The 9,289-nt window shown below is 37.9% G+C and overlaps 2 protein-coding genes across 6 annotated transcripts in view; one reads left to right on the top strand and one right to left on the bottom strand.

Annotated features, from left to right (window-relative positions):
• LOC111466828 (transcription factor PIF1-like) overlaps positions 1–4,305 on the top strand; it is a 6,537-nt gene extending 2,232 nt beyond the window's left edge. Inside the window, exons 3-9 of one of the 5 annotated variants that reach the window (XR_002714423.1) lie at positions 1,141–1,239; positions 1,333–1,398; positions 1,516–1,581; positions 2,398–2,796; positions 3,468–3,549; positions 3,629–3,694; positions 4,032–4,305. Coding sequence is in view for 3 of the 5 variants with exons in the window: in XM_023111466.1 (XP_022967234.1) it covers positions 1,141–1,239; positions 1,333–1,398; positions 1,516–1,581; positions 2,398–2,796; positions 3,468–3,549; positions 3,629–3,633 (717 nt within the window). In the remaining 2 variants the exon portion in view is untranslated. Of the gene's footprint in view, positions 1–1,140; positions 1,240–1,332; positions 1,399–1,515; positions 1,582–1,777; positions 1,834–2,386; positions 2,797–3,467; positions 3,550–3,628; positions 3,987–4,031 lie in introns of those variants that run through there. The other 4 variants (XR_002714422.1, XM_023111468.1, XM_023111466.1 and 1 more) reach the window with 4 other exon arrangements.
• A 379-nt stretch (positions 4,306–4,684) lies between these two features.
• Positions 4,685–8,557, bottom strand: LOC111466840 (26S proteasome regulatory subunit 4 homolog B-like). The gene is made up of 6 exons (XM_023111494.1): positions 8,020–8,557; positions 7,094–7,339; positions 6,136–6,305; positions 5,855–6,071; positions 5,582–5,722; positions 4,685–4,979 (listed from the first exon to the last, which is right to left on the bottom strand). The coding sequence occupies exons 1-6, from the start codon at positions 8,497–8,499 to the stop codon at positions 4,896–4,898; spliced, it is 1,338 nt and encodes a 445-aa protein (XP_022967262.1). The 5' UTR covers positions 8,500–8,557; the 3' UTR covers positions 4,685–4,895.
• Between the last annotated feature and the right edge of the window lie 732 nt (positions 8,558–9,289).

Raw genomic sequence — 9,289 nt, forward strand, 5'->3', positions numbered from 1 at the left:
AAAAAAAAAAAAAAAAAAAAGAAGAAAACAATGCTATCACTTTGTAAAATTTTAGATTAGATGAATTTTATATATTGAATCAGTAAAAAAGCCCATATTAGTTTTTGGTATAAATTAACATATCAAATAAAACAAATACTAAGATTGCTGCATGTATTAAAAGTTTTAGGGTGATCATACAGAAAAGTCCAAAATGTTTAGCTAAGATGGAAATGGTACGTTCCAGCTCACATACATCGACTAAAAGTAATTTAGAGGTTTGAATCTCCAAACCCATTTATTGTTAACTAAGTAATCTTACTTGTGGTAGTATTTAAGGAATAGCAATAATAACAATGTCAGTAGAAATGAAAAAATGACAATTTCTGGATCAGAGAGCATTTTTATTAGCTGTTGAAAGTTTCCATTCATAGGATAGAGAGTTTGGTGGTTACTGGATTTTTTTAGGATGCAGAGTAATGGTGCTGATGATAAAGCTCTAAGATTTTTTTTATTTTTTATATGAGGGATTGTTGTATATATTTTATTATACTCTTAGAATCAAAACCTGTGAAACAAGTCCAATTAGTTTAAAATATGTTTAGAAGAATTTTGCAGATAAATCCAATCCAACTAGATTATTATCCTTAATACAATTTGAGCCAATCGCCCATCGCTAGTAGGTATGGTCTTCTTTAGACTTTTTTTTTAGAGTTTTCCCTTAAAATTTTTAAAACGGGTCTGCCATTGAGGAGGCTGAATCTCGAAGGGGGTGGACACGAGACGGTGTGTCAGCAAGAATGCTGTGTCCCGAAAGAGGTGGATTGTGAGATCCCACATCGATTGGGGAGGAGAACGAAATATTCTTTATAAGGGTGTGAAAACCTCTCCTAACAGATCGCGTTCTATAAAGAGAAATTTAAAAGGGAAAGTTTAAAGAGGACAATATCTATTGGCGGTGGACTTATGAACTAGCTAGTTCATGTATAAACAGCATTTTTACTGTGGTTCTGACATATTGAACTATGAGTGGATTTTTGCGTGCTTCCTCTGCGCATATAAATTCTGATGCTCATGCTTGATGGGGCTACTGCTTTGGTGCCACTTTCTAGCCTTTCAAGGCCTCATTAAAAGTGTTAACTTTATAAACATTTGCCAAAGGACGTCGGGTTTGAAGCTACTGATGCGAAGAAGCAAGCTCGTGGATCAACCTCTACAAAAAGATCTCGTGCTGCTGAGGTCCATAATCTGTCTGAGCGAGTGAGTAATTCGCTGCTGTTATATAAAGGAAAGTGTAGCTTCTTCTGTGTTTTTGTTATTCATCTGTTCATGGAAAACATCCCTACATTACAGAGAAGAAGAGATAGGATAAATGAAAAGATGAAAGCTTTGCAGGAGCTCATACCTCGGTGTAACAAGGTGCATATCCAATTAGCGAGACAATTTCCAACCCCTGAAATCAGTGCGTAGATCAAATTATTTCTTCCCATTTTAATTTGTGCACTGAGATTTGGTTAATATTTTCTCAAATTTCAGGTAGACAAAGCTTCAATGTTGGATGAGGCAATTGAGTACTTGAAGTCACTTCAGTTGCAAGTTCAGGTTGGTTACCTCTTCCATGTTTACTCAAAATCACGTTGGGCATACATTTTCGTGCTATTTAGTAGTGAGGGTACTAACACTTGACCATTTGGGTTTACTCATGTTCTTTATTTCAAGTATGAATACATCTACTTTGGATGGAGTTAACTATAATTGGATTTTTGCTGGCTTTATTTGACATCTCACGTCTATTCAGTCTGAAGATTTGCATGGAGCACTTGTGACCCTTATGGTTTTTTCCTTTCATCGTCGGTATTTATCAGTGTTCGTTCCTCTACTCTGTCATGTATCATTTTAAGGGTTAGAATATTTTGTTATCCTCCCAGATTTAAACAATCCACCCCTTTTGATGCCCAACTCCTTGCTGGCACACTATCTCGTGTCTTACTTCTTTTGGGGCTTAGTCTTATAGCAGACACATTGCCTGATGTCTAACTCTAATATCATTTGTAATAGCCCAAGCCTATTGTTAGAAAATAGTACTCTTTAAGCTTTCCTTTTCGAGCTTCACCTCAAGGTTCTTAAAAGGCTTTTTTTAGGAAGAAGTTTCCACGCACTTATAAAAAATGTTTCGTTCTCCTTTCCAACCAATGTGGGATCTCACACTTGCAGAGGAGTTTTCTACCTCTTCTGATATTACTTGATACTACTGAGTTTGCATAATTGTGATCAAAAGATTGGGGATGGGACTCGCATCTGCGTGATGATTTCCCCATAGAATCTGATAAAATTTTGGTGAAAATGTTGGTTGTAGCATGACAAACGTGGTACAGTATGCATGATAAGTAATACGAATATTGACCAGTTTCTATGCAGATGATGTCCATGGGATGTGGTATGGTGCCCATGATGTTTCCTGGGGTCCAACAATTCATGCCGCCAATGGGAATGGGACTTGGAATGGGCATGGGCATGGGCATGGAAACAGGTGTGAACCGTCCCATGATGCCATACCCCAACATGTTAGCTGGGCCAATGTTTCCAAGGCAATCTGGAGCTGCTCAACTTGGCCCAACTTTCTCATTCCCAGCCTTCAATATGGCGCATCAGAATTCAAGAATTCAAGAAACAAATCAGTCGGATCACTTCCACAGCTTACCAGGAATGAAAAATATAAACCCGCCAGAGGCCTCAAGTTCACTCCATGGCTATCAGCAGTTTCTTGGTTCCCAACAGATGCCTGCGCCAGCCGCAGTATCACAGCCTTCCCGACAGGTATCTAGCCTCTAATCTCCTTTTTAGTCTTTATTATTATTATTGGATTGTTATAAATAATTAAATTATATATGAAAATAGTAAAGGATTATATCTAATAAAAGCTATATATTAAATTGAAACCATACTTGAAGTTATAAATATAAACTTTTAGTTAATATTGCTCTTTGCATTTTCTCTCCGGTTCCTAAATCAACTGTGTACGTGTACGTTGTTGTGCGGCGAAACTATGGTATCATTATAGCTCTTTAAATAGTTATTGCAACTTACAACCAGCTGTGATATCGATTAAAGATATTTAGGGCCTTCTATTAGGTGCACGGCGAAACTATGGTATCATTATAGCTCTTTTAAATAGTTATTGCAACTTACAACCAGGTGTGATATCAATTAAAGATATTTAGGGCCTTCTATTACGGTTTACCATAGGTACTATAATTGACATTTTATTACAGTCATATATTTAGATATTTAGGTATCATATTTGACTTCTTATTACATGAAAATAGTATCTTGTATTCATTTAATGTTCTTTCCATTCCATACTTTTTCCTTTCATTGCTATTTCATTTGTAATTTATTTGATGATTATAAATAGAGAATTTTGGTGGGGATGGTGGGTGGTTTTAGAAAATTTTTCTCGGTACTATTTAAACACAATTCTTTCACAGAATCAACCAGCCAATCAACAAACTAGTCGGGGACTTGAAAACATCGACAATCATGAACCAAGAAGCCCCACCATGGATCCATGTAAGCTTTCAATCTGAACGTTTTTCTTGTTTGATTCTGTTTTATTCGCTACTCTAATCTCGACTTTGTATGATTGCAGGCTGAAATTGGAGGAAGCATGGAATGTCCTGGATAGGCCTCCATGCCTGCAAAATTTTGTAGCTAGGTAGAGTTTGATTACAATAACATAACACAGGTTTACATGTAAATTATGCGTAGTTCTTACACATAACCACACCCAACAGATCAGCTAGATGTGACTTGTTGAGACTGTGTATGCTATGAATATTTGTGATTGAAACATTGGTGTTGATAATGAGTTTGTTGAAAGAAGGGAGAGGAGCAGGTTTGTTCTTGAACTATGGGAAAATTGTGTGTGAGTTCATGGAGTTTTGTGCACTTGCAAATTGCAATGACCTGCTTGGAACTCTTGGAAATGGCTTGATATTATTTCGTCTCACCTGGTTTTCTTTTTTCTTTTTTCTTTTTTGTCTTTGTTTTAGAGCATTGAAAGAGGAAAGGGGAAGGGGAAGAGGAAGAGGAAGAAGGCAAGTGCTGGTGAAGAGAAGACTAAGGTGAACCAAGAGAATTTAATTTGGATTTTGAAGTGACCCATCATAGACTAGATATATAGATATAATAAGTATTTAACATATTCGATCTTCTAGGTTAACCACATCTGAGTTTAATGTTTTTGTTATGCATTCTTGATTATTAGCGTCTATCGTTTGGTTTAGTAATGTTTTCATTTTCTTTTGTTTCTTGATTTTTCTTTTTCAATAAAAAAACTAAAACCTTATTTGGTTATTGTTTTAGTAAGTTAACACAAATCGTTTGTGTTTGTTCATCTTTAATATTATGCTTAAAATTGTAAGAAACATACAAAATTTCAGGAATCTCATTATATGTCATCCATTGTTCATCTTTAATTAGTTTTCAATGTGAACATCATTAGTAAAAATCAAGTTGGGTATTGCTCCTTAGTTAAACGAGGTCAGGAATAGGGATCATGTCGTACTATCCCCGTGCTTACCCACGAACCTGTTCAATCCTTACCTCGTCCCACCCCGTTATATATATATTATAAATGGAAAGAATTTTCCTGAACATTTCTAACCATAAGTGATCGGCTCAGAGGATGCCCATTACAACCATGAACGAAATTAATGATCATCTTCAAAATTGAGGCTTTCAAGTTCAAAACGCTTGTAAGGTGAGTTTGGAGAACAAAGGAAAGTACATATTCTAAAAAAACACACATATATTGATTAAAACCAGAGAACACAGAGTATTACCAACTCCAAAATGTGAAGAAAGAAGACGTATTTCGAATAGTTGTTTCAAGCACACACTAACCATAATCTTCATCACATATATAACCCTTCTGGCACGCCTTCTTTCTTCTTGTACATAACCTTCTCCTTTGCCTTCTTGAAGTCTGCATGTGTAACCTGATGCAAAACACAACCAAAGAACAACTTAAGCAACAGCCATTCAACTCCAAGAGTAACAGTACACAAAATGGACTCGGGTCAGACTGTTCGATCCCCGTTCTGTCAGTCGTGACATATGATGATAGTCCAAAAACTTGGAGCTTAATCACCGTGTCTAAAGATCTTGCGTTTTTTAAAGCTTACTACAACTGACCCTAAACTATTCAATCCCCATTCTGTCGGTCGTGACATATGATAGTCCAAAATCTTGGAGCTTAATCACCCAAACTAAAGATCTTGCGTTTTTGAAAGCTTACTACAACGAACCTCTTACTGTTTGATCCCCATTCTGTCGGTCGTGACATATGATAGTCCAAAATCTTAGAGCTTAATCGCCGATGTCTAAAGATCTTGCGTTTTTTTAAGCTTACTACAACTGACCCCTTACTGTTCGATCCTCATTCTATCGGTTGTGACATATGATAGTCCAAAATCTTAGAGCTTAATCATCGATGTCTAAAGATCTTACGTTTTTCAAAGCTTACTACAAGTTACTAGATCATTGAAGGGGAAAAGTTCTCTTGTATCATAATTCATTTAGAAACTCGGAGAGCTCTTACCTTCATACGCCGTTCTCTCAAAGCAAGCAGCCCAGCTTCAGTACATATGGCCTTTATATCAGCACCAGAGAATTCATCTTTTGTCATAACAAATTCCTCTAAGTTGACATCATCTGCCAATGTCATCCTTGATGTGTGAATCTGCAAATCAGAGTTCTTAAGTTGTTAGACAAAGAAGAAAGACCTTTAAATATCTAATCAACCCGAACTATTAAATGGTGTAAGTTGCAACACAGCTTCAACATTAACATGGCTTTGAATTGAAAACTAGACCTGAAAAATACGCCTCCTGGTTTTTATGTCAGGCAAGGGAAACTCAATCTTCCTGTCTATTCGGCCTGGTCGAAGCAAAGCTGGGTCGAGACTTTCGATTCTGTTTGTAGCAAGTATCACTTTAACATCTCCTCTTGAATCAAAACCATCCAATTGGTTGAGTAATTCCAACATTGTCCGTTGGATCTCACGTTCACCTCCGGAGTGAGCATCATACCTGAACGGAGTATGAATCAGGACAACACAATCTTCTTTAATAAAATGAGTGTAAAACAACTGACCTTTTTGTGCCGACAGCATCGATCTCATCAATAAAAACAATGGAAGGCGAGAGATCATCAGCAACCCTGAAGAGTTCCCTCACCAACTTTGGACCATCTCCCAAGTATTTCTGGATGAGTTCACTCCCAACCACACGCAAGAAAGTGGCTGAAGTTGAGTTCGCCACTGCCTACAAGAGGGAAAATGTGGTTTACAAAGTCCAAGAAAATTTGTACCTATGCATTGTAGTTCTGACAAAGAATTGTCAATTATGGACACATAGCATGAATTTAACTGATAAGCATCCAATTTAAAAATTGATTTTGTAGTTTGAAGAGAACCTAAAAAATAGTCTAAATGTGAGATCCCACATTGGTTGAAGAGGAGAAACGAAACATTTCTTATAAGGGTGTAGAAACCACTCCCTAGCAGACGCGTTTTAAAAACCTTGAGGGGAAGCCCTAAAGGGAAAGCCAAAGAGGACAATATTTGCTAGTAGTGGGCTTATCAGAGCCAGACACCGAGCGGTGTGCCAACGAGGATACTAGGCCCTGAAGGGAGGTGTATAGATCCCACATTGGTTGGAGAGGAGAACGAAAGATTCCTCAGAAGGGTGTGAAAATCTGTCCCTAGCAGACACGCTTTCCCTGATTGTCTTTAATTTCTCTTTCTTTCCCCTTAATTCTTGTTATTCTCGGTTGAACAATTCCATTGCCTGAACCTATCCTCTTTTCCTCGAGCTACTTACTCCCTCTCGCTATCGGTTCGAAATGTGGAGATACCGTTTTAAAAACCTTGAGGGAAATCCCGAAAGGAAAAGCCCAAAGAGGACAATATCGGCTAGTGGTGGGCTTAACTGTTACACTAAATGATTAAAGTTTATATAACCAAGACTTCAACTTCAAACAGAACAGGTTATAAATCTACTGAACGAGTGAACATCAAAGTTTTGAAGGGGGAAAAAGAATAAAAATTCACCTTTGCAAGCAAAGTCTTGCCTGTTCCTGGCTCCCCGTACAGAATCACACCTTTAGGTGGCCTAATACCTATGTCCTCATATAACTCAGGATGGGTCAGTGGCAACTCAACAGCTTCTTTAATCTCTTGTATTTGAGCATCCAATCCACCAATATCAGCATATGACTCTAAAGGGGCCTTCTCAACTTTCATCACAGACACCATTGGATCAACCTCATCTTGGAGAAGTCCAACCACGGAAAGTACCTAGAAAACAAACCGTTGACGGTAGGCAAAATGATCAACCAATGCCTTGATTATACTCGTAAGAAACAAACTAAAAGACGTGCATAATGCCATATAACGAGTACTCGTAAGAAACAAACTAAAAGACGTGCATAATACCATATAACGCGCCAACTATCTATGTAGTTTCATCACATATATCCAACTACAACACCTCAAAGTTCAAAGATAAGCTTTACAGTTCATCCAAGAGATTAACAATATCAGAACTATACATAAAAGTGGAAATGACTGACGAAACTTGAGTCGAAGTACCTCAAACAAAACCCAGCATTTTAAATTCCACAACAATTGGCTAAATGGTCATATATAAATCACAGAAAGATGTAATAAAGCATTATATGAACTGAATCCAGATTACTAGACTTAGGATACCATCTACATTTGAAGCCATTCCCACTTTCTTCTTCTTGAATAACAAATCTAAGAAATTCAATGTATACCAAATTTTGGCCTCATCCACGTTAGAAGAAAGTCTCCAAATTGCAACATAAACTACCCAAGTCTTTTACTAACAGAATCATACAATCTATACACCAAAAGGAAATGAAATCAACTTCCAACACAAAATCAAACGCCAAGAAGAACTTAACAAGAGAGAATTCAACAAAATCTTCAAATAGAAACAAAAAGCCCTATACCTTATTATGCATCAAAATTGCACACCCAGGCTCAAGCTGATCTTTATCAACAAAAGACATAATACCAACGTAATACTCCGGTCCAACAGAAGAGGAAACGATCGCATGATTCTCATCAATCAACTCCTCCAAATTTCCAACACTCATGGGAGATCCCCTCAGATCATCGACCTTAGAGCGATCCTCCTCCGCCTTCTCCTCCTGCGGCTTAAGGCGCTCCTGATTAGTGACAAATTCCTCCTCCATTAACAGGTAATCCTTCACACGCTCAAGTTTCAGAAGCCTCAGCCTGCACTTCGTGTGAGGCGTCACCGTCGGCAGTCGAGCCGCCGCCTCCGGACCTTTCTGCTTCCTCTGTTTCCGGCCAACTCGAGTCGGCGGCGCCGCCGGTTCATACTTCTTGTCTTTCTTCTTATCGGCGTCCGACTTCCGGTCGCCGGGGGATAGCCGATTCAGACCTCCTGGAGTTCCCTGACCCATTTTTTACAATCCGAAGTGAGAAAAAAGAGAGATTCCGAGAAATGGTTCCCGATTGAAGCTAATATTCAGTCCCGGTGACCCATTGAACAAGAAAAGAATCACTGTGTTTTGAATGGGCTCTGGCCTTTACCTAAATTTCTCTCGTTAATTGGGCTTGTAATTGAACTCATTTAGGCCTGCCTTTGGTATGAGCTTGGGCCAATATCTGAAACAGTTAGTATGGGCTTGGGCCTCAACCAAACAGCCTTAAATTGGGCTCGTGGTGGGCTTATTTGGGCTTTATCTAGCCTTTACCTAACTTTCTCTCCTTAATTGGGCTTATAATTGAAATCATTTAGGCCTGTTTTTGGTATGGGCTTGGGCCAACACCTGAAACTGTTAGTATGGGCTTGGGCCTCACCAAACAGCCTTGAAATTGGGCTCGTGGTGGGCTTATTTGGGCTTTTATCTAGCGTAGCATGAAAATGGGTCATTGCGAAGGGTTAATATAAATAACATACCATTTCCTGTTTCAATAATACCTTCGAACTTTAAAAATATTCATTAATAACTCGACTTTTTCAAAAATTTTAAAAATACCCTTGCCATCGATACTATGTCTAGAAAATATCTTTGAATTTAAGAGTAACATTAACACTATTTACCTTTCTAAAAAACGTTCAAAAAAATTCTTACTAAGACAAAAATCATCTATCGATACCTCATAGATTATCGCCAAACTTTTTAATGTTACTTTTGAAATTTTATGAGTATTTTCAAAACGTGTTACTAACGGTAATGATCCGTAGAG

The sequence above is a fragment of the Cucurbita maxima genome, unplaced genomic scaffold (genome assembly GCF_002738345.1).
Source record: "Cucurbita maxima cultivar Rimu unplaced genomic scaffold, Cmax_1.0 Cma_Scf00032, whole genome shotgun sequence".
Taxonomy (NCBI): domain Eukaryota; kingdom Viridiplantae; phylum Streptophyta; class Magnoliopsida; order Cucurbitales; family Cucurbitaceae; genus Cucurbita; species Cucurbita maxima.

Excerpts from the sequence above, each read along its gene's own strand:
- LOC111466840 (XM_023111494.1), bottom strand. The coding sequence starts at position 8,499 with ATGGGTCAGGGAACTCCAGGAGGTCTGAATCGGCTATCCCCCGGCGAC. Across the intron at positions 6,072-6,135 it reads GATGCTGTCGGCACAAAAAG|GTATGATGCTCACTCCGGAG; the intron begins GTCAGTTGTTTT and ends TACTCCGTTCAG. Across the intron at positions 4,980-5,581 it reads TGAGAGAACGGCGTATGAAG|GTTACACATGCAGACTTCAA; the intron begins GTAAGAGCTCTC and ends GTTTTGCATCAG.